This window comes from Saccostrea cucullata, unplaced genomic scaffold (genome assembly GCF_032062105.1).
Source record: "Saccostrea cucullata isolate Sc308-1 unplaced genomic scaffold, CSIRO_AGI_Scuc_v1 ctg14, whole genome shotgun sequence".
NCBI lineage: Eukaryota > Metazoa > Mollusca > Bivalvia > Ostreida > Ostreidae > Saccostrea > Saccostrea cuccullata.
This window is the reverse complement of record NW_026941090.1, coordinates 686,207-709,886: the sequence shown is the minus strand read 5'-3', so window position 1 is coordinate 709,886 and position 23,680 is coordinate 686,207. Positions and strand designations below refer to the sequence as shown.

The following is a 23,680-nucleotide window of genomic DNA, read 5'->3' as shown; positions in this document are numbered from 1 at the left end:
GAACCATGATGATGATGATGATGATGATGATGATGATGCATCATTTCTAAAACTGCATTGATGCTCCAGATAAAGAGTATATCGTCCTTCATAATAACAGTATTCAGAAATTACAAGAATTCAATTAAAAAAAACTTTCGTAACAATTACTTGAGAAGTTTTAGTTTTATATTAATTCAATGAATCAACTACATGTATGATTTATGCCAAGTTCCATATATTGACTTAGTTGAACAAACCGTCTCTATAAATTGATGCACATATTTGTTAAATTGTTTTTCATATTATTTCAACCTCTCTAATATTTCATCCCCGATGCCCAATTTACATATTCTTCAGGAGGTTCATTTTGAATTTACTATTTAATTTTAGCTGCATGCTAATTTTAATTAGATTGCAAAATTCAGTGTATAATTCAATTATTCTGCAAATCGGGGGAATCGGTTTACATCTGTGGATCATTGGTATTGAGCATTCAGAAATTACAAAACAAAAATCAATTTTATCAAAAATAAAAACAAACTTTTGTAACAATTATTTAAGAAATTTTAGATAATGAATCAACTATGCATTTATGCAACGTTGCATATATTGACTTATTTGAACAAACCGCCTCTGTAAATGATAATTATATGTTTGTCAGATAAATTTATTTCAACTCTTCCCCGAGGCCCAAGTTACATTCGTGACCTCGGAGGTTAATTTTGAATTTATAATTTAATTTTAGTTAAATGCTAATATCAGTTTGATTCTTCCCACAAAGGAAAGTCGATTTACATCTGTTATTTAATGATTTCACAAGCACTTCAGTGGCGGATCCAGGAATTTTGAACAGGATTTATTAAATCTTTTGTATATTTTGAACATTTTATTTCACTTTAGGGCCTCACATGAGGCATAAAAGTACAATTAAACAAGAAATAAATCAACAATGATAGGGTAACAAGTGAACAAAGGATTAACATATAAACAACGTTAGTTTTGAAGTACTGGAAGGAATTCAAGAGTGAAATAAAGACATTTAAATTTTACAAAATTTTGATATGCCAATTAATGTAAATATATCATCACTTTTAAATAAATTGAAAAAAAACTGTTAATATTTTTCACTTTGTAAACATTTTCATGTATATATTTTCTTCTTTCATCATTGAAAAAATTGCAATTAAAAATATAGTGAAATCCATCCCCAGTTTCTCACACACTACAAACAGAGATCGCATGATAATCTCTCTGCTCTATCTATATTTAAAAACCTTCCACGTTAAATGGGTAATTTGTGACTAACACATCGGAATTTGCTTAAACTAAAAACAAGAACATAGGGTAACAAAGAAAAATATTTTTCTAGACCAAAGTTTGTTTTATAGATCCTAAAATTAATACATCTAGGAGAATTCAAAATATTTAATTTCCAGTTTGATATAAAAAATTATTTACATTGATCTTTAATCTTTCTAGATAGACAGACATTTTTTGGAATGAGTTGATCATTCCAATAATTTCCAAAATTATTATTCATCAGTGTATATTGATATGTGACAACCATTTAAAATGGAAAATGTCCTCTTTTTCGAGATTATATATAATTTCATACAACATTCGAGAAATCTTAGTAAGTGATAACAAATTACAAATTTAATGAAATCGGGCTCGAAATACTTACAACCATCACAATCACAAGAACGTTTATTACAGGGTAGTATTAATATGTCAAACACAAAATGATTTAGGAAGCAAGTCATATGATAAATTATCTGAGAGACAGAAGAATTTCAAGACAAAATTTAGAAAGACCGAGCAAAAATGGCTAACATCTCAAACTTAGGAAGTGTCATTAGCAATATTGATGACATTGAAAAAGGTAAAAGTGCGCATTCTGATTGCGAAGTGTCTGCTTCGCAGGTATTGTTCTGACAGATAATCTGACATTACTAAATTTACTTTGACCAGTTGACCATAGGGCTGGGTATTGGCCTGAGATTTCGTATTGCGATATATTGCGATATTTTTAAATGTATTGCGACATGTATTGCAATATTTTCAATGTAATAAAAATGGCATTTTCTTACTATATTTACTTTAATTTACATGCAGAATGTATACAACTATGATAAGTAACCAACACAGAAAAAAATCTTGTTGATTTCATTTAAGTTATGCTCTGAAATTTTACCACAAAACAACTTCTGACTTACTGTTTGGCTTAATAACAAACTTTTATAAGTCCATTTTTATATTTAATGACAAAATTCCTTAATCTATGTATATTGCCAATATATCGATATTACAAAATCGTATTGCGATACGATATTTTTTGTCATTGTATTGCAATATATTGAAATATCGATATTATTGCCCAGCCCTAGTTGACCACAAGTGTCGGGGATTTTTAACAGCAAACGCGAAATAAAACCAAAATAAGCAAAATCTTAGTCTAGAGCTTTGCACACCCTCACTTCGTCAAACATGGACGATATAACAACTGTTATAACTACTGGTGATGTTGCAGGGATTTCAACAACCTCTTTTTCTTTTACCTTTGTCTTGTCCTACAAGTAACGGTATACACCAAACATGATTTTTTTTTTCTTTGTAATACCTTTTTCCTTCTTCATTTTTTTTTTCGTACTCCCCAATGCCAAGAAAAAGCGAAGGCTTAAGATATGTGGCAATATCTATCCCCACTTTGAAAAGAATCCGAACTTACTCGGCAGACAGTTAAAACTTTTAGATTAGATTTTACTTCATTAACGTTTAGACTGAAGTCTATTAAAAGGAACATACATTCTTTTGCCATTAATTTTAGCTACTAGTATGTGTGTAGGATTTTCAAGTTATACAAACCATTGCCCATAGATTTAGAGATGAACAATAGGGTTGTATGTTAGTTTGCCCTAAAAATTGCTCACCCATGAAGCCGTTCGCCCTCACCCTAAAACCTGTTCATCACAGGGTCCATTCACCCAGTTAATACAGAATAAGGATTTAATGAATTTCTTTCCTTAACTTTTTTTACTAAAAGATCAAAGGGAGAGATTCTTCAAAGGTAAAACCTTCGATCGTCATCTGCTGTTCAGTACATTCTAAAATGGACCTATTAATTAACGTCTCAGTCCTTTATTTGTTTTCAAAAGATAGTGCAATTTGTACAAATAACACGGATGTATCCCCTAATTATCATATATATGATTATATTAATCATATTAATCATCTAATTAACTATAATTAACTAAAATGCTAACACTAAGGCCTTCAAAAATCATTAGAATCAAATTTAAAAATTAGACTAAATTATAAACATTATTCCTTGTATCGAAATTTGAGAAACAACATCCAAGTTTGTAAAGAAATTAAATAGAATAAATAATATATACTAATATTTAATTCATATAATTACATATATGGAGAACAAGATATTGGGCGAACAATATTTCGGGTGAACGGACTCTGCACGAATGGACTCTTGCGAACAGGTAGATTGGGCGAACGAACCCGATACTGAACAATACCTACCTGGTACAAAATACAAATATGAACATTTACAAGGATAATAGCTTATCTAATTTTACTTATAAGTATATTTACTTTTTGTTTTCATGCATTAATTTAATTCATTTATTTTGTTTTCAGAAATTGTTTTCTGGACTGCTCGTATCTAAAGCAGAGATCACATTATGAATGAATCAAATTTAATTTACAAACTTTATGTTGTATTGCAGACATGAGTTTGCCAATTGGTATGTGAAGACAAAATGTTTAAGTTCAGTTCTTCTCTTGTATTGTTGGCAATGCTAAAGGAAATATTAAATTCTGTTGCTAATTTTCTTTCAAATAAGAAGAGCATTTTGAGTATGCACTCTTGATTGTTGAAGCATGTCGTTCTGGTACTTTCTTATTACTTTTAAAAAAATGAAACTGCATGCTTTCACTAAATCATTTAATATTTGATAAAATCATGGCAAAAGTCTTTCACCATGGCTAGAAAAGTTTGCATAAGACTCTACAGGGTGCACTATTAAAGTACATGTACATGTACTAGTATAAGTAACATTAATTTAATGTTCCCTGTCTATAACTCAAAGAGCTGGAATTTAATAAATACATGTATTGAGTCAGACATTCTTGTTCCAGTTAATGTTATTGCTATAATTGCATAAGCTAGGAAGAAATTCAAGAAATTAAAAAAAAAAAGATGGATTTTTTTTATCATTGAAAGTTTGCATGATTACATATAATGTGCAATCATTACAATTGCTGGGGATAGTTTTCTAGTTTCCTAACTTTTGCAGGTTTGTTAGGACATAATTTCATATACCTATACAGAAGGAAATGTAACTTTGTAACCATAAATTACCTGGTATTCGTTTGTGAAGGATTTTAACTTGTGCATGAATGAGATGTAACTATGAATTCTATGAAATCAAAACTTAGCCATCACGAAATCCAATGATTCCATAGTAGGCAATGATGTTTTTAATAAGAAGGATACAGGTCTCCATTGGCAAAAAGAAATATTTTTTGGAAAATTTTTAAAATATGTTCTCTGATTTAGCAATGGTGCTGTTTTATGCACACTGAATCTGAAAGAGGCATTTATGCATTAAAAGATTTGATGAAGAAAGTTTGCCAGTGGGAAAATCTGCTAATATTATGGAATCAGCATGATATTAAAATACATTTATCTGCTCTTAATTAATTGAAAGTTTGTTTTGGAATACATTGTACTATAAAGGTGCCCTGGCTTTCTTTCATTGGAAGTTGATCTTTCAAATGTAGCATTCTAATTTCTGCATTTTCATTATTTAAAAATTTGTTCTTTGCTGAACATGCTGAAAGGATTTTAATATTTATTACATGTATTCTGTTCTTTAAGGATTTTTGAGAAAATACTAGATAATGCATAAGACAATAACAAAAATAAACTATCCTTATTATGTGGTAGCTTAGCATTATTAATAAAGTAGTATTTATTTTCAAACAAATGGGCTTTTTCAACCTTTATTAATACATGTACAAACTGACAGTGCAGGGAAAATATTTTAAAATTATCCATTTTTTTTTTTTACTAAATAATTTCTTGGGACTATGCATGAGTGCATGTTTACTGTAAATCTACAACTAACTATAACATTTATCATTTTACAGAAATGATTTCTGTTGTATGAATATTGACTTATAAGTATTATTATTATTTTTTTTTTTTTGGATGAAGAGTCTACTTACCTGTAAATGAATTATTCCCATATCATATCCTATAGCAACATAAATTACACAATGTTGTATGAATATCATTTTCCTTCAGGCTTTGCAGCTCAGAAAATAGTACATAGTTAGATCACAGAGGTGTTAGATTTTGATAGACACACAGGTAGATGAAGTTTGTTGGATAATGTCAAGTTACTGGACATACTGCATGATAAGTTGATGGTATTCTGGTCACATGCAGTTACAAGGAAGAAATTATTTTTGACCAACATCTGTGCAAACCTGATTATAAGGTCAAACTTCTGGATTATAGAGGTTATGTGACATAAAAAACCTGTGGCCAAAACAGTTGTATACAGTCAGCAGCAGGTGGAAGAGGTTAATAAGATCAATATTTAATGCCAATTGTTGAACCTGCTAACTTTATCATCAAGTAAAAGCTGGATATCTTCTGTGGCATTGATATCTTTTATCAGAGACAATATTGGAGCCTGTCATTTCATTTTAATCTGGAATATAATGGAATATTTGTAAGCTGGAAGAGTTAATTAAGATTCAAAGTTACTGCTGTGCAAATAAAACCCTTTGCTTCTGGGCATCTCTGATGGATTTTAGTTAAATGTGATCATTGTTTTATGTAATTATTCACTGAAAGTAGATATTGAGAAAGGAAGTTCGGTATTAATTGAGGATGAGGAGAACAAGTTCTTATTCTGTTGCTGACAAAAAGGATGAAAATGGAAGTGATGTATCTTCTGATGCAACTTTGAAAAGATTTAGACAGTTGCGATTCTCTGGAAAGCAAAGGGCAGATCACTGTGTTCAAAGGGGAGAGCACTGTGATCAAAGGGGAGATCACTCTGAGGATGAGGTAGATGAACACGAACATAAAGACATACCAGCAGAGCTGGTGACAGATCTCTCAGTAAGAAAGAGCACACGACAGGAGAAAGGAAATATGCAGAAAAAGCCCTTGTTCTCTCGGCGCTTCTCAGAGCCCGGCAAGGTCATCATGTCAACCGGTCAGCGATTCCATCGCAGTCAGAGCCAGGTGGACCAGAAAATGCTAAATAAGCAGATGTTACAGGAACGAGGTTGTTAATTACACTCAGGGTTTGGTAGTTACTACTGCTTTGAAAGGGATCTAATTAAAAAGAAAAAAGTGGATGTACATGTAAAACATGATAGGCTTTCTTGATATTTCTCTTAAGAAAGATATTGTTTGCTACTGTATATATACATGTTGTTGTAATATAAAAGACAAGTAATTAGAAATTACAATTAGATTTGTACATGTACTTAGCAACACTTTTTTTTAAAGGAATAATTTATTTTAGTTTATCCCGTTTCCATTTAAAATTATTTACATTCTAGAAATTTTTAAACATTTAATTCTAGAATTTACGAGGAATATAATTTGTAAGATATAAAGTACTATTTTATTTTATGTTTAAAAAGAGCCCAGTGCATAATGCACCAATCTATAAATGAAATTGAATAAATAGGTTTGCTGTAAAACAAAAGCTGATCTTACAGTTAGGATGTTTAGTCAGATTTTTCTATTGAATCAATGTCCCTGGTGTAATCGTACAAGCATAAAGAAATACAATAGACCATATATCTAATGAATTCCATGAGTGATACACTAGCTGTGCACTTGTAGGACAACAGTAACAGATTGAAGTATGCAGACATTCAATTATTGATCCTTAAACACATGCTTTAGCTCACCATCCTGTTTGATCAGCCAACATAACAGTGCTAGACAAGTAACAGGTCCCTGACATACAATGCTAACTAAGGCTTCTGTGACATTCTATGTCATCAGGTAGATACACTGTGTATTGGGAGGTAAAACAAAAGGTTTTACTTTAATATACAAATTTTGGGATGTACAGTTCTTCAGCAGAAACTAAAGGTACCTCAAAAATCACTTTGGGAGAATATTTTAAGAGTGATTGTTGCATGTTGATTGACATGAATATTTATCAAATGTTTGAAGTTTAAAGGATTTGTCTGGTTTATTTGAAGGTGCCCAGGTGGCCACCAGTTTACTACAGCAGAGAGCCAATGATGTCAGAGCAAACAGAGTCAACTGGCAGAGCTATGTACAGTAAGTGATTGGATACTGTGTCTTGTGTGTTCATTTGTCATAAATCTTAAAAAAAAGGAATTCAGAATCATATTTAGGATATGTCATCAGTATCATTCATGTACATATTGGTATAATTGATAACTTAATTGGTATATTGTCAGTAATGGTAAAGTGAAATCTTTCTAGTTAAACTGATATGTAAAGGCGGGGAAATTTTTCCTGGAAATAACGTACATGCATGTGGCACAGTGACAAGAAAATGAACAATCTTTAAAATGGTAATAAAAATTAAAATTAGAATTCACAGTGAAACAGATTGCACACTGTCAGGTGCTTTTTTTACTATTGTTGTTTGCTTAAACTGCGCTTTCTCTGACAAGTTTATATCGAGTGTGGCATTACCATGCTTACAAACCTTTTATCAACTGAAGCAGAATTAGGGAGATGGACGTAAATTTCCCAAATTAAATGTCATTTAAAGATGTTTCATAATTATGTTGTATGCAAGCTGTCACAGATGCAAATTTTGTCTCAGCCATACATATATCAGGAACTTTGTTAATTCTGAATTTATGCTGGGGCAATTGATTTATATGTATAAATGGTGGACAATTGAATTCTTTGTTTACAGGGGACAGATGATTTCTCAGGAGGATTATAACTTTATCTACCAGTTTGATAATGCTAACACAGAAACTAAGGCAGCCATGCTGAGGGAGAATGGACTACAGGTTACAAGACTTATATTCTTTCACTTTGTTTAATTTAATTCATTATTTCAATCAAATTCAGAAATTTGCATAATATAATTTTTTTTAATATGACCAAAATATGTATCTCAAAAGTAGTATTGGTTGGAGTTGTCTCCCTTGGCTGCTTATTTACTTTAAAGAAATTCAGTAATAACATGAGTTTAACTGACAAACCATACATTGACTTTATTTACAGAATGATACTGTAAATCACTTTTTATTTGCGAGAACATTATTTTCGCGTAATTACGCGAGACAGTTAGCACGCAAAAATAAAGTTCTCGTGTATAATAGTATTCCTTAAGATTATATAGAGAAATTTTAACAATTCGTGAAAATTATGTCTTGCTTTTAAAGAGTCAATGCCTTTCTCGCGAAAATTAAGTGATCAACAGTATATACATTGGTATGTTTTTTTTTCATTGTAGTTTGCAAGAACTTTCTTCAATTTGATGAGCCAGATAGCTAAAGACCAAACCTTACAGTACATATTGACTATGTTGGATGATGTTTTACAGGTAAAGTGTAGTCCTGGGTTAATGCAAATTGAGGCTTTTGGATTACTTTCAAGTTTTCATAGAACAGTAGAAAACTGTAGACTTTTTCTGTAAAATTTATCAAGAAATTGAACAGCAGCTTTATTTCAAGATGAAGCTTGTTAATGAATACGTTGTGTTTTGGATGGCTAGTATTTGACAAGAGGAAAATGTTATATTAGACTTTATTTGTAGGAGGATAAATCCCGAGTAGAAATCTTAAAGGATTATGCCAAACAGATGAAGGAGTCAGTCTGGACTCCCTTCATGCATCTACTGAACAGGAATGACAGATTTATTGTCAATCAGGTAAACACAGCTATAATAAACTGATATGGGTATTATAAAGTTTTGTGTGAATAATATACATGTATTTAACTGAATAAATAATATATTTGTGTACACAGAACTGTGCTAAAAACTAGAAGGAAAATTGCATAATGTACCAGTAAAGAAAAAGTATGCAAAATTAATTTTTGTTAACAAAAGTTATGACATATGCAGCACATTTCATGGAAGTACAGTGAAAACTGTCTAATCCGACACCTGAATAATCCGACACACTGTGAATTCCGACGTTAAATTTCTTTCCCATTTTAGTATTCTCCTTGTTTTTAGCTCTACTGGTCAGAGACCAGAAGAGCTTATGCGATAGTAATTTATTGTCTGTCTGTCTGTCCGTCTGTCTGTAAACAATTTTTCAAAACGCTACTCCTCCTACAATTTTAGTCTGATTTCAATATTACTTGGCACACAAGTAGACTACACTAAGATAATAGAATAGTGCATGGTTTTTAATTTTGATGAACGGTGTTGCCATGGTTACTAAAAATAGAATTTTCTGTGAAATTCCTTAATACAGTATTTCAATATAACTTGGCACACAAGTAGACTACACTAAGATACATATATTTGATGAACGGTATGGTTACTAAAAATAGAATTTCTGTGAAATTCAGTTTTGGTCTGATTTCAATATAACTTGTGACTACTAAAAATAGTGCATCGGTTTTTGATTTCGATGATCGGTGTTTCCATGGTTACTAAAAATAGAATTTCTGTGAAATTCTTTAAAACGCTACCCCTTCTACAGTTTTGGTCTGATTTCAGTATAACTTGGCACACAAGTAGACTACACTAAGATACATAGAATAGTGCCTCAGTTTTTGATTTCAGTGAACAGTGTTGCCATGGTTACTAAAAATAGAATTTTCTGTGAAATTCCTTTAAAACACTACTCCTTCTACAGTTTTGGTCTGATTTCAATATAACTTGGAACAGAAGTAGACTACACTAAGATACATAGAATAGAATATCAGTTTTTGATTTCGATGAACGGTGTTGCCATGGTTACTAAAAATAGAATTTTCTGTGAAATTCCTTTAAAACACTACTTCTTCTACAGTTTTGGTCTGATTTCAATATAACTTGGCACACAAGTAGACTACACTAAGATACATAGAATAGTGCATTGGTTTTTGATTTCGGTGAACGGTATTACCATGGTTACTAAAAATAGAATTTTTTTGAAATTCCTTTTAAACGCTACTCCTTCTACAGTTTTAGTTTGTTTCAAAATAAGTTGGCACACAAGTAGACTACACAAAGATACATAAAATAGTGCAATGGTTTGATAAGTACAATCCAGTAGAGCTACAGTCTCAACAGAGACTTCTGGTTAACACTGTGTAATCCGACATCCTTTCTAATCCGACACAAAATTTGTCTCCCAGTGCATGTCGGATTAGACAGGTTTCACTGTAATTGTGTTTTACAGACAAGTAGAATCATTGCTAAGATGGCATGCTGGAGTAAGGAGTTGATGGGTCTGGATGACTTAAGATTCTACATGGATTGGCTTAAAAACCAGCTCCGTCTTCCTGTAAGTTAGACGTACAAGTACAGTCTGAATCTTAGAAAACATATTACAAAGGAAATTATTTTTAGATTAGAAGTTTTAAATTAAATTAATGGCAAAGGCAGTTAATTTTTTTTTTTCTTTATGCTAATAATCCTTACCAAAGTTATTAGAAAAATAAATAGATGCTAATATATTTTTGTAATGAATAAAACAACAACAGGAAGAACCATTGAATTAAGGTTTTTGATACTGAATAGAGCACAGTCTGAATCTTAGAAAACATATTATAGATATTCTTGAAAGACATTTAAGTTAAAAACTTGTTTCACCTCAGGGTAATGAGTACATACAGACTGCAGCACGGTGCCTACAAATGATGCTCAGAATAGAGAAATACAGACAAGTGTTTGTAGACGTAGACGGAATAGCTACGTAAGTCACAAGTCAATTTTACCTGAGTTATTGTACCTAGAAGTCAGATCATATGAAATTATTTTATTAGATTTTGTGATGACCTTTTAGTACTTGTAAGGTTATTTTTAACCTATTTGTACTTGTAGGATTGTGTCTGTGTTGCTAGGGAGCAAGGTCGGCTTCCAGATCCAGTATCAGCTGATATTTTGTTTGTGGTGTCTCAGCTTCAGTCCTCACATAGCAGAGAGAATGAGCAAGTTAGTATTCTGAATCAGAATCAAATTATTACAGTCTGACTTTATTGAGAAACAAGGTTAATTAGATTATGTGATTCATGCATAAAATATGATAAATTTCCATTGTTTTTAGAGATAAAATCATCCCAGTACTATCAGACATTCTCAGCGAATCTGTGAAGGAGAAAGTTTCAAGAATTATACTTGCCACATTCAGAGTATGTTGACTAATTCAGATAAATACAAGTACATATAATAATTACAGTTTATAATTAAACTGGGGTCGAAATTTCGAAAGCCTTGTTCAAGGAAAACCTAACAAAGAAACATGAAAAACAGATCCACAGATTTACATGTACCTGTCAAATGTTCAATGCATTAAATGTTATTATGGATGATAACAATTCTAAAGACATGTATTTGTATTTATGTAAATACCCAACTTTGATTTGCAGAACTTGCTAGAGAAGCCAGAAGAAAAGGATTTGGTCCATGAACACGCTGTGGCCATGGTTCAGTGTAAAGTCCTAAAACAGCTAGAACTGCTGGAGGCCAGGAAATTTGATGACCCTGACATTGTGGACGACCTTGAATTCCTTAATGAGAAACTGCAGGAGTCTGTCCAAGATCTTAGGTAACAAGGTGTATGGGTACTCAGTAAAAACTTACACTTATAATATTAAACACGAAAAAATTTAAAAGATGCATCTAATAATGGCATAAAGATTTTCTCTTTATATAAAGGTTGTATATTCTTGAATTGAGGACACTCTTGTTTGCTTTTTCTGATTTACCTGTATTAACTTGCAGTTCATTTGATGAGTACACATCTGAGGTGAAATCAGGGAGATTGGAATGGAGCCCGGTTCATAAGAATGAGAAATTCTGGAGGGAGAATGCAATCAGGCTTAATGAGAATAACTACTCTCTTCTTAAGTATGAACTTAATTAGAATTTTATAGATATACATGCCATTGTAGCTATTAACATAAAGAGACTAGAACCATTTTTTATGCATAAAAAAGTTTTGAAATGCCAAAAGCAAAATAGATTACCATTTTTAGCTCTACTGGTCAGAGACCAGAAGAGCTTATGCGATAGTAAGGTGTCCGTCGTCCGTCCGTCTGTCTGTCTAGCTGTCTGTCTAGCTGTCCGTCTGTCTGTAAACAATTTTTCAAAACACCACTCCTCCTACAGTTTTGCTCTGATTTTTATATAACTTTGCACACAAGTAGACTACACTAAGATACATAAAATAGTGCATCGGTTTTTGATTTCGATGAACGGTGTTGCCATGGTTACTAAAAATAGAATTTTCTGTGAAATTCCTTTAAAACGCTACTCCTCCTACAGTTTTGATCTGATTTCAGTATAACTTGGCACACAAGTAGAATACACTAAGATACATAAAATAGTGCATCGGTTTTTTATTACGATGAACGGTGTTGCCATGATTACTAAAAATATAAATTTTTGTGAAATTCCTTTAAAACGCTACTCCTTCTATAGTTTTGGTCTGATGGCAATGGCTTCTTTTCTCATTCTTTGTTATAAGCGAAATAGATTACGATTTTTATTTGCATGAATGTTGTGCATGATTAAGCAGATTTTATGTTTACACCTAATATTTATTTATTTCATTTCACTTTTAAGGATGTTAGTTCGACTTTTAGAAAGTAGTAAGGATCCATTAATCCTTTCTGTGGCAGCTCATGACTTAGGAGAATATGTCAGACATTATCCTAGGGGAAAAGTGTAAGTAGTTTCTAAGATAATATGTCAGCCGTTATACCAGGAGTAAGGTGTAAGGAGGATCTAGAAGAATACTGTATAGGGGGAAAATAACTTTCGTTGTTAATATTCGCTATATTCACGGTGTTAATAAATCCATGAATTCAATAAACAGTGACTGTTCACTGTAGCTCAGTCGGTAGAGCGCTCCATCCATGATCAGGAGGTCGTAAGTTTGAATCACAGCTGTGACTGACCTAAGTCGATGAAAAATGGGTAGCAAATATTCCTTTTGCCATGCGCTCGGCACTTTGAAGTGAAAGTTGCGGGTCCTTCGGATGAGACCTTAAAAACCAAGGCCCCGTGTCAGCGGTAGGCGTTGGCACGGTCAAGATCCCTCGCGTCTGCTCAATGGCCCTGAGTGCCGAGTAAAGTTCAAAATTTGAAGCCCTTCACCAGTATATGGTGACGTCTCTATAGGAGTAAGAAATTCTCAAATGGGACGTAAAACAACATACAATCAATCAAGAAACAGGGAATAAATTTTCAATAATCTCCATGTTTTATTAGGAAATATGAGAATAGACTGTACTTGTCATTCAATTATTTTAATTATCATGCTTTACTTTAATTGGAATCAGCAGATAATTACCAGTATTTGTTAAACAGCTGTTTTAATAGCTAATGCTACATGTTTCATCAATCAAAGCATATGAGCCATTGGTTTTGATTACCCGTGTGTAACTAATGATTAGGGCTGGGTATTGGCCTGAGATTTCGTATTGCGATATATTGCGATATTTCTAACTGTATTGCGATATGTATTGCAATATTTTCAATGTAATAAAAATGGCATTTTATTACTAAATTTACTTTAATTTACATGCGAAATGTACGTAACCATGATAAGTAACCAGCACGGAAAAAAATCTTGTTGATTTCATTTAAGTTATGCTCTGAAATGTTCCCATAAAAGAAGTTCTGACTTACAATTTGGCTAAATAACAAACTTTCATAAGTCCATTTTTATATTTAATGACAAAATTCCTTAATCTAAGCTTATTGCCAATATACAGTACAGGCCACGAGTTTTCCGCAAAAAACACGGGGCCCCGTGGACCGCAAGTCCACGCTTTAGCGTGGACCTCGAACCTTGTCGGCGTCTTTGAAGTCAGCGTTTCTGTGCACCGTGTGACACGGTGTGTCACAGTACTGATGATAAATAATTTAAACATTCTCATTGCCCTTATTTAATAAAATTAAATCAACTTTCTTTCGAAATATTTGTTGTACTTTTTCCATAAATTAATACATATATTGGTAATTTATCGCATACAGATAATTAAACTAATAAGATGCCTTAAAACTTAATAACAATGTACTCGTGTCCAGAAAAAAAAATACAATCACGTTTCAAGTTAAATCCTAATTATATTAGTCATAAAAAGTTCAATAGACTATTATTATATTACACTAAGAGGAAACACACTTTCATACATGAATTACTTAATTGTCTCTACTTTCGATTTTGATTTAAACTGTGTTCAATTAAATCGTTGATACAAGATCATTTTTCCCTTCATATTACATATCAGATGCGTGATTCTACTAAGTGAATTAATTATTTTGTAAGAATTTAAATGTATATAAAATATGTACTGTGTCTAGAATATTTTTTTTAAAAAAAAATACGTATCAGACTCACACATTAATTCCGATACTCGGCGAATCATTGGACAGGTTCAGATAACGATTATTGCAGTAAGACTAACGCTAAAAATCTGTAAATATGTAAAATATGGAGATAAATATTAAATGCGGTAAACTCGAAAATCTACTGAACAGGCAGAGATGATAATCTGAATAATTTCATTAATTAAATAGTAATAAACTTAGTAAACACGCTGAATACAAAAATTACAGCCGAATTTTTGGCAAATGAAATGTGCTAACTTCAGTACGAATATTACTTCATTCTCAAATATATCGTGTGAAAAGAAGAAAAAGCGGTTTGAGAAAACATACTTTAGATATTTAGCGATTTTTACCCCCCCCCCCCTTCTAGAAAGCGATACGAATCAGATGGTTAAAACTTTATCAGAAGTCTGCAAATTTATGTTAGGTTTTTTTTTAATCTTAATCTACGGGATACACTCTTATTTGTGTCTGAAAAAGGATAAATAAATTAACAAATAATTGTAAGTTTATAATTGTTGTTGTAGTGAAACCTGGAAGGTGAATTTCGCATGATATCAGTTGAGTGTGTTACATGTTATACACTTGCTGTGGTCAGAGCTAAAGAATTTGAAAGGTGTGATAAACATACGGCGCCCCTGGCCCACCGGCAGAGACCCAATATATTTTTTGAACAGGTGTGAACTCGGAACTGACCATAAGATTGTTTCAAATCACAAGAGAAATTCTTTCCGCGTAAACAGACTTTCAAGGTCACCTAGCGTCATGGTATTTTGATTGGCAGGTGATGCACGAGAATTTTGTGCGTACAGCATACACAGAGAACGAATTAACAGCATTAAATGGGTTGAATATGAACAAAAGTTGTGGCAATTAAATAGAATTATAGAATGTTTAATTGTGACCTCCTTAACTTAAATAAAACGAAGAATTAAAAAAAAATTACAGACTATGTTAAAAGGGGGTTGTATGAGTTTCTCTCTCTCTCTCTCTCTCTCTCTCTCTCTCTCTCTCTCTCTCTCTCTCTCTCTCTCTGGTGTTGCTCTTTATACACTTTTACTGAAATAACTACTTACACTGAAAGGATTTTAAAAACACAACGTAGTGAATACTACTCTATGAAAATAATGTTTGCGGTTACGAGAAATACGTTTTGAAATTATTGCATTATTTTCGTGTTTCTGCTGACGATTTTCGCATCCACATTCAGAATAATTCAAGATGAACAAAACAAATGTATTTTAATAAGGAATATACATAATAATGCTTGGATTGTACACTAGTACTGTACATGTTAAAACCATGAACATAAATACAGCTCTGATTTAATTTTATACTGTACTATACAGTGTATGTGACACGAATGCAGCTCGACGCCATTTCGCCTTCCTTTGTTACATGAACACATGAGATTAAATTATTCATTTAAAATAAAATTCATAATTTTGATTTTGTAACGTGGATGAATAATTTTACTAAAATGAATTTCTAGACACACAGTTAATTCAAATGAAAATCATTCCTTTTTTTTTTACCGATATCTAATCTCAATATCATGCGTGCCATTCGAAGTCCAATATCTGGTAGAATAAAAACGATTATTATACATACATAAACCCAAGTTATAAATTGTCATCAAAATCTATTATCAAATTTTTATCAGAAACAAACGATTTTGTCTGTATTTACTATTTACACGGTGCAGCTTGGAGGGGAATTTTCTGGACATGCAACGGAACGAAATTTACTGGACACGGTGCGACACGGAGGACACTAGCTGAGCTTTTTCTAGACACGGTGCGGCAACCTGTATATTTCAAATCCACACACACCGTGCTACACCGTGTACACGGTGTAACACAGAGCGTTTCACACGGTGTTTTGTCCACCGAGCGTTGCGGAAAACTCGTGGCCTGTACTGTATCGATATTACAAAATCGTATTGCGATACGATATTTTTTGCCATAGTATTGCAATATATTGAAATATCGATATTATTGCCCAGCCCTACTAATGATACCACATGTATTTTTTACCTCATATTAGTTTTTAATGACATTGGTTTAAAAAATCATTCAAATAACTATTGATCTTACCAAAGATGTGGAAGGTCAACCTACATTGAGTTGATTAACACATTTATTACGATCTAGTGGTTTTTCGCCGTGTTGTATTGAAGATCTTGGGGTGCACATGCACTCATTGTAATAGCATATAGGAAAGTCATTTGACGTTGATAGTCAAGGACTTTTGATAACTGCGCTTGTTTTAATTAATTGTCAATTATTTTTTAAAATCTATTAGTTTTATAATAACCTACCCTGTTGTTCATGATATAAAGACATAACGCTGATTAATGTTGTATGGATTAAACGGATATAGACAAGGGAGGTAACTTTTATTATATACAATTTCTGCGAATTCAAGAATTGCTATCGTGTCAGATGAGAGAAAAACATGAAAATTACAACCCATGAAATTAATCCCCTCTACAGTATATCAGATATTATCTCAGGAGAAAATTGTAAAGAGGATATAGGAGAATATGTCACACATTATCCTGGGGGAAAGTGTTAGTAGGATATAGAGGAAGTAATGATCTCTTTTCTAATTTTGAGAAAAAAAGCAAGTAATAAGCTTAAGATTTTCATTTGTAAGATACAAGTACTGTTAAAGTTCCATAATATGAGTCAAATTTGCTGTGATAATGCCAGAATCCTTATTTAACATATTCAGAAAAATGTTTCAGGTTTTATTTAAAATCATTTGTAAACATTTTAATTATTCCAGTCATGATTTTAACAATTCGTTCTTGTTTTATAGTGTGATAGAACAGTTGGGTGGTAAACAATTAGTGATGCAATATCTTTCACATGAAGATCCTAATGTCAGATTTGAAGCCCTCATTGCTGTTCAAAAGTTGATGGTCCATAATTGGTAAGATGTCTTTCTTTAAAGACAATTTTGGGTACATTAAAAGCAAACAAATATAATTCTTACAACTGCCACTGGATTTCAGAAAAGCATAAATCTTCTCACTTTGTATGGATTATAATTTGCATAAATTTTGATTTTTCTAAATCCCTACATCAGATAATCCTCCTGTTTTCAGGGAGTACCTCGGACGACAGTTGCAGTCGGACCAACCCAAGGAGGGTCCTGGGATGGTACAAACCCCCGCATAGTAGTCACCCCTCACTGTCCCCAGAGGATGTATTTCTCTGTCCTAGTCAATATAATCCAGAGACATGTATCATTATATATAGGGTAACCATGACATTCCAGCAGGCCTGGTGTTCCAGGATTGTCATCATACACAAAGGCTGATATCACTTGTAGGGGGTTCTGACATGAAGGATGTACCATATTTTAGTTCTTTTTTCATCTAATATATTTTTCATCATATAAAATGACAAATTAGTTATATACACATAAATGTATTTGGATGTCGGAGGGTGGTATTAATTTTGGATATATTCTGAGGAACAGTTTTGGAGGTAACAACTGTTAGTGGTTATTTGTACAGTGTTTTCATAATTATTTGATGTGAATTCCAGAGTTGGCTACAGGATGGTTTTCTGGTCGGGTTATTAAGCCTTATAAACATCCAACAACTCAAGTCTCATTTACTGACAATAAATACAGGTGATTTATGATGATTTGTGATGTTAGCTTGTAGAAGTGTATTTTTTTTAACAAAAATTATTATTTAAATGTGACTTGTTTATGTTTACAACTAGAAAAAAATATATTATGTTACAGATCAGTCTTGTTTTCATTCAATTTAGTACATGAAACAGTGGTAAAAAAATGTTACAGTCAGTATTCATTGCATGTTTACCTGAACAGCATGGTCTTAGTGAAAATATAATTAGTATCCATTGACCATGTACTGGCTTACTAGCTTTATCCATGTTTGCAATAAGCACATTTCACCATCTTCCAGTTGAGCTACAATTCACATAAAAGGTAAACAAAATTGTTATTGTGAAAGAAAAACAAAAATGTCTTCATAATGTTAGGATTTCTGAAAGATCTCATCTACAGTTAGTTCCGCCGGGTTACTTTTGTTTCGGATGTAGTAACTGTTACATTTCTCAATAGAATTAACATATTCCATTGCCTCTTGCTGCCGCCTCTCCATTTCTAATTTTTCTTGTTCTTTTTTCTCATCAATTGACGTCATACTAGTGGCGAGGAGCTGTCGTCTGCTCTTTGGTTTTCTCTGCGCGAGTTCATGTTCCAAGCGATGCAGACGAACATTCAGTCCTCCGACCTCACCTGATTCACTCTGACTTCGCGCGCGGAGATCATCCAAGTTTTGCAGACTAAAACTCATAGGCAATGAATTTCTTCTAGATCTCATTCCCTGTCTGAAACGGTAAAACTGACTTAAACTGCTGCCAGGATTTTCTTCTGTATTTTCACTTGTTTTGGGTCGACGTCTTGGGCTGTTGACGTCACGTGTCCCATTACCGTCTTCAGAAGATACCGATTCTTTGGAAGCGGAATTGCTCGGAATTTGCAGTTTGCTAGTTGTCACAGGCCTGCTTCCGAGACTACTTGCTCTTTCGCGCAGTTCATTGTTAAATGGGAAGGCCTTCTCTGAATCGATGATTTGTTCAATGGAGCGTCTTCGCCGTAGATAGTAAGGCTGATATTCATCCTTTTGCCCTTGTTCTTGTGCTATTTTCCGGACATTGTATTCAATTTGATGGAGACTTTCGGAAAGAGAAGAGTCGATTTTATGGATAGTTGAATGAAGCTGGATGTCACCTTGCTTAATCCTTTTCACTGTGTTCTTAGAAATATGCATGCCACTCGACATTTTGGGCACTCTGGAAATATAAATTAGGGTTTTTTAGCTTCATAAAATAATTATTATCTGTTTTGATTGGAAAAGGTGTGTTCATTTTTAACAAATTACTTCTTAAATGTAATACCCAACATTACAGGCAGTGTAATACTTTTCAATTTGTCTTGGTAATTAAGTCTTTGAATAGAATTCACAAATATTTCACCTTCAAATACGATTTACTACTTACTTTCATTCTTCAGTGATAGGTCCTCAGTAAAAGGCAACAATTTTAGAAATTTCTCAAAATTTTACAATGCACATATCTGTAAATTCACTGTAGTCTATTGCTATTTTCGTGTTGCATACCCGATACTTTATGCAGATAATGTTTTAAAAATATCCCATCTACGTCCTTCATGTAAACAGTTTCAATAAACAAGGTCCTTTTTAGACAATGGTAGTGTATAAAATCTCCACTATAACAATGTCACAGAGGGTTGGAATCTTTCCTATCGGTCCCCTGTGAAATTTAAATCCAAGTATTAGATTCAGGGTTTTAACTCGTAACATATTAATTTATGATCATTTTATTATATTGAGAAGGACCGGCTAAGACCGATATCTTCGAATGATATCAGAACTCATTGTTAGAGCGCTTTGTTGCAGTATATTGTAACTCATGTCATGTGTACATATTACGAACTATAAAATTTAATACGTATTTACACGAATTTGTGAACAAATTGAAAAGATTATTGAACTTTTGACAAACTCTCCCAACGTTAATTAAAGAGGCAATGACAGTTTTATGTTGATAAAACGTCGGCTTTAAAAGCAGTTACTGCATTTAATGTTGATCTTCTTGCACGGGATTGTAGATTCACACTGGCAAATTGACAATACAAGTCGTCATCAGAAACCCTTATTACCAAGCGGTAAAAGAAACGAGGCCAAGTCGAAATTCTGATAAAATATTTCCTCAAAACTTTGGCAATTATGAATTCAGGGTACATGTATCTGATTTGATTAAATATATATAGATTGTGTTTATGAGTCAATTATACCTTCCTCAATTTCTGGTATTGGCTATTTATAAATAAATGCTATCAAAAAGAAAAAAAAAAACTTCTGCGTTCTATTTTTTTTCCGAGAAGCAATAAGATTTATAATCAAGATTTCATTTTTTATTGTAAATACATATATAAAAGCATATTTGAATACCAACCTTCAAAAGGTCTGATAAAAGTATGTGCACGACTTCTGCTCGCTGCTTTGTTCTCTGATGCTACCCTGACTTGTTGATGTTTGGATGTGCATCAAAAAAACTAAAAATTGTTTGGCAATACCTGTACTGAAAGGGAACAATTGGGGTATACTTTAGAGCGGTACGCCACCCGTCTTTCGCCCACTCTCCTATTTCCTGTAAGGCTATTGGTCAATGAATGGTCGGAAATCCTTCTTATTACATGTATTGATTTGGTAATAAAGGGTCCTGATTCTGTAGCTAGAGTTCTGGTAAATAATTCTTAAAATAGTACTAAGAGTATATAAATAATGTAGCTTTTAACCACGCAAAATATTATACTCATTGTTGATACTTCTTCCAAAAAATATTTTGATTTTTTTCATATAGACCCTATATAAATATGATGAACAAGATGTGTTTGTAAAACAGTGTACCACCTTACAGCTAGCATCTGATTGGGGTTGAAATTCTCATATCCAGGTCAATATCCAAGGTCAAAATTGTTGGCATCTAAAGGAAGGTTTTGTCGCAAGAAATACACCTGTGAAATATGAAAGTCCTAGTACTAACTGTTCAAGAGATATGGACAAGCTTGAAGTTAATTTTAAAAAGTGGATCAAACTCTATGATCAGGGTAAAAAAAATATTTATACCCATTGAAAGGACTTGCCACAGTGCATACAAGTGAAGTATGAAAGCTCTAGCGTCGATTATTTTAAAGTTATTGCTAAGGTTAAAGTTCGGAAGTTTCTGGTTAAAGTGGGTCAAATTCAAAAGACAAGAAGTCAAATTTGGTGCTACCCGAAGAAAGGTCTTGTCACGAGTATACCTATGAATTATGAAAGCCAAACCCGACCCACCCACTCTAAAGTTATGGGCAAGGTTGAAGTTTTGCGGACAAGCATGCAGACAGACGGACGGACTGCGCAAAAACTCTATACCCCGTATCTTCTATTACTAGGGAAAACTTGCACACAATCACACAATAAACAGAGAAAACATATTTTTTTTAATTTTCTACTTTTATTAAACTTTCCAACGAAGAAATCTTAAAAACCTTGAAATCTCCGAAATGGTCACATTGCACGAGTAAATGTTGAGTTGGTTTATGAAAGCACAATGCTAACGGATATCTTATTCCACATGAAGCATCAAACAATACGCCCATATACTCTCCTTTAATACTTAAACAGTGGATCTTATGGTCGAAAAACGTTGCGACTAGAATTTTGTTGTCCACAAATACCATTCCTCGCGGCCATGATGAAACCTTGGTTTCCCAGAGTAAAACGCCGGAGGTTGAGAAGCACATGATAGACTTCTTTTTAAGGTTACCTAGAAAAATCCGTTTCATTTTATCACTAATAGCAATGTAATTTGATAGATCTACCTTCATGTCAATTTCTACGGTAATGTGACATATCAATCCGCCATTTGAAAACGTCATGAATTTGACGTATATGCTGCTATACACCTCCCGGTTTTCGTACAGAAGAACTAAATAGTCGTCTTTGCAAGTTAAAGCTAAACCCTTTCCTCCGAATGTTGTTTCTTTAACGGTCACATCTGATATTTTGTCCTTAATTGAGTAGAACAGAATTTTGTTTGACATCATGATAGCGATGACATCATTGGATACATAAGAGAGAGCCTCCATGTCTTCTAAAGAAAACGATGTTTTACATGAAAATTTCTTGTCCAGAATTTTTAGTTTGTTGTTCCATTTATCTAGGACAGCAATGCAACCTTGAGGTAGAAATGTTACGTCACAAACCCATGGTCGACCATTCTCCCGAGAAAAGCGACAGTTAAATGAGGCGACACAGTTCTCGTGTAGGATTTCGTCTTCCGCCGGTCCCAATGGGACAGTTTTTGTTGACATACAACTTAAGAAGCTCATCTTTCAATATTTCTGAAGAAACAATACAAAGATTAAAGGGTGTGACCGTAAATGGCGTTGATCCGTTTCGTGAATTGATGAAGCTGATATAGTCAGTAAATCTGATTCCGTTTGTGGGGCTCAAGAATCCCTTCATCGATCCTATTTCTGATTTTCATGTCGATTGGTCCTCATCAAGACAAAGAACTTTTAAATAAAAGTTAATTTAAGAATGTTTGAACACTGTGTAGAGGTCCAACATAACACATCACTATGTATATATTTTTTTCTTCATTTTTGGGACGGTGTATCTCAGTGGTGGTTATGGGAACGAAGATTTCTATCTAGAATATCTGCATCGTTTGTTTCAATCAATTCCAATCAATATTTAAACCGTTGTTAGTATATGCCTCACACCTCGAACAAAGGGTTTTTGCTGCTACCAAATCACTTGGTACACCCCAAGCCCAAGCTTCATGGTTTGGTGACTCTGTCATTGTGTGCATAATTATTGAGCAAATCATTACCAATGATAGGTTATAATCATGGACACAGAGCAAGGTCACCAGACAATGAATAATGAACCTAATGTGCTACATAGTCAAAAAACCTACACAGTGACATAAATTAGTACAGTAGTTAAATCTACTGTACTAGAGAATTAGTTCTCTCCCCCTGTCTTTCTTCCTGAATTATTCATTGACAAATTTAACCAAAATTAAAACATGACAAAATTAAATAAAAATTGAAATTAAAATCAAAAGTAAATTAGAAATTTAAGAAATGTCTAGTAATTTATTGAAAATTTAGGGTTTACCATTTATATTGATAATTTAATCAGATTTACCGCATCGAGAAGTGAGAACAATAAAATTTTACTTACTATTAAATTTTACCTTTGATTCCAAATAAACAGATATGGACTGATATCAAAAAGTGTACAGGTAAATGGTTTCTAAAGACGTTCAAAATAACAGCAACCGTCCTATATTGCTCAAGTAGTATACATGTAAATCCAACCGAAAACCTTTCTTTTCCTGCTTTTCGTTTTCTGTGGAATTCTTTAATTTTCAGGAGAAATTTATCAATTTTACCACCAAAAACAAATGTTAAAATAATGTCCACAAACTAACTGCTCCTGACTTAAATCCATTAAAGTCCATTAAAATTACTTGACTATCTTCATACAGAGATTTTTTAATCTATAGAAATGAACCTGTATTGTGTTT

The 23,680-nt window shown here is 32.9% G+C and overlaps 3 protein-coding genes across 5 annotated transcripts; 2 read left to right on the top strand and 1 right to left on the bottom strand.

Annotated features, from left to right (window-relative positions):
* The first annotated feature begins 1,704 nt into the window (after positions 1-1,704).
* LOC134257112 (V-type proton ATPase subunit H-like) lies at positions 1,705-18,294 on the top strand. 2 transcript variants are annotated; one of them, XM_062739753.1, is made up of 15 exons: positions 1,706-1,864; positions 3,723-3,740; positions 7,240-7,321; positions 7,935-8,034; positions 8,484-8,573; positions 8,787-8,900; positions 10,369-10,473; positions 10,787-10,884; positions 11,013-11,123; positions 11,236-11,320; positions 11,558-11,736; positions 11,913-12,038; positions 12,756-12,857; positions 17,352-17,465; positions 17,641-18,294. In XM_062739753.1, the coding sequence occupies exons 1-15, from the start codon at positions 1,807-1,809 to the stop codon at positions 17,711-17,713; spliced, it is 1,455 nt and encodes a 484-aa protein (XP_062595737.1). In that variant the 5' UTR covers positions 1,706-1,806; the 3' UTR covers positions 17,714-18,294. The 2 variants fall into 2 exon arrangements, with proteins under 2 accessions (XP_062595738.1, XP_062595737.1); XM_062739754.1 differs by lacking the exon at positions 3,723-3,740 and having other exon boundaries at positions 1,705-1,864.
* On the top strand, positions 5,453-6,525 carry LOC134257115 (uncharacterized). The gene has a single exon (XM_062739757.1). The coding sequence runs from the start codon at positions 5,900-5,902 to the stop codon at positions 6,308-6,310; it is 411 nt and encodes a 136-aa protein (XP_062595741.1). The 5' UTR covers positions 5,453-5,899; the 3' UTR covers positions 6,311-6,525.
* LOC134257113 (uncharacterized) lies at positions 18,287-20,643 on the bottom strand. 2 transcript variants are annotated; one of them, XM_062739755.1, is made up of 3 exons: positions 20,552-20,643; positions 19,574-19,846; positions 18,287-19,366 (listed from the first exon to the last, which is right to left on the bottom strand). In XM_062739755.1, exon 3 carries the CDS (start codon positions 19,354-19,356, stop codon positions 18,547-18,549), a length of 810 nt encoding a protein of 269 aa, XP_062595739.1. In that variant the 5' UTR covers positions 19,357-19,366; positions 19,574-19,846; positions 20,552-20,643; the 3' UTR covers positions 18,287-18,546. The 2 variants fall into 2 exon arrangements, with proteins under 2 accessions (XP_062595739.1, XP_062595740.1); XM_062739756.1 differs by lacking the exon at positions 20,552-20,643 and having other exon boundaries at positions 19,574-19,921.
* Between the last annotated feature and the right edge of the window lie 3,037 nt (positions 20,644-23,680).

Excerpts from the sequence above, each read along its gene's own strand:
- LOC134257112 (XM_062739753.1), top strand. The coding sequence starts at position 1,807 with ATGGCTAACATCTCAAACTTAGGAAGTGTCATTAGCAATATTGATGAC. Across the intron at positions 7,322-7,934 it reads AACTGGCAGAGCTATGTACA|GGGACAGATGATTTCTCAGG; the intron begins GTAAGTGATTGG and ends CTTTGTTTACAG. Across the intron at positions 11,124-11,235 it reads ATAGCAGAGAGAATGAGCAA|AGATAAAATCATCCCAGTAC; the intron begins GTTAGTATTCTG and ends CATTGTTTTTAG.
- LOC134257115 (XM_062739757.1), top strand. The coding sequence starts at position 5,900 with ATGAGGAGAACAAGTTCTTATTCTGTTGCTGACAAAAAGGATGAAAAT.
- LOC134257113 (XM_062739755.1), bottom strand. The coding sequence starts at position 19,356 with ATGTCGAGTGGCATGCATATTTCTAAGAACACAGTGAAAAGGATTAAG.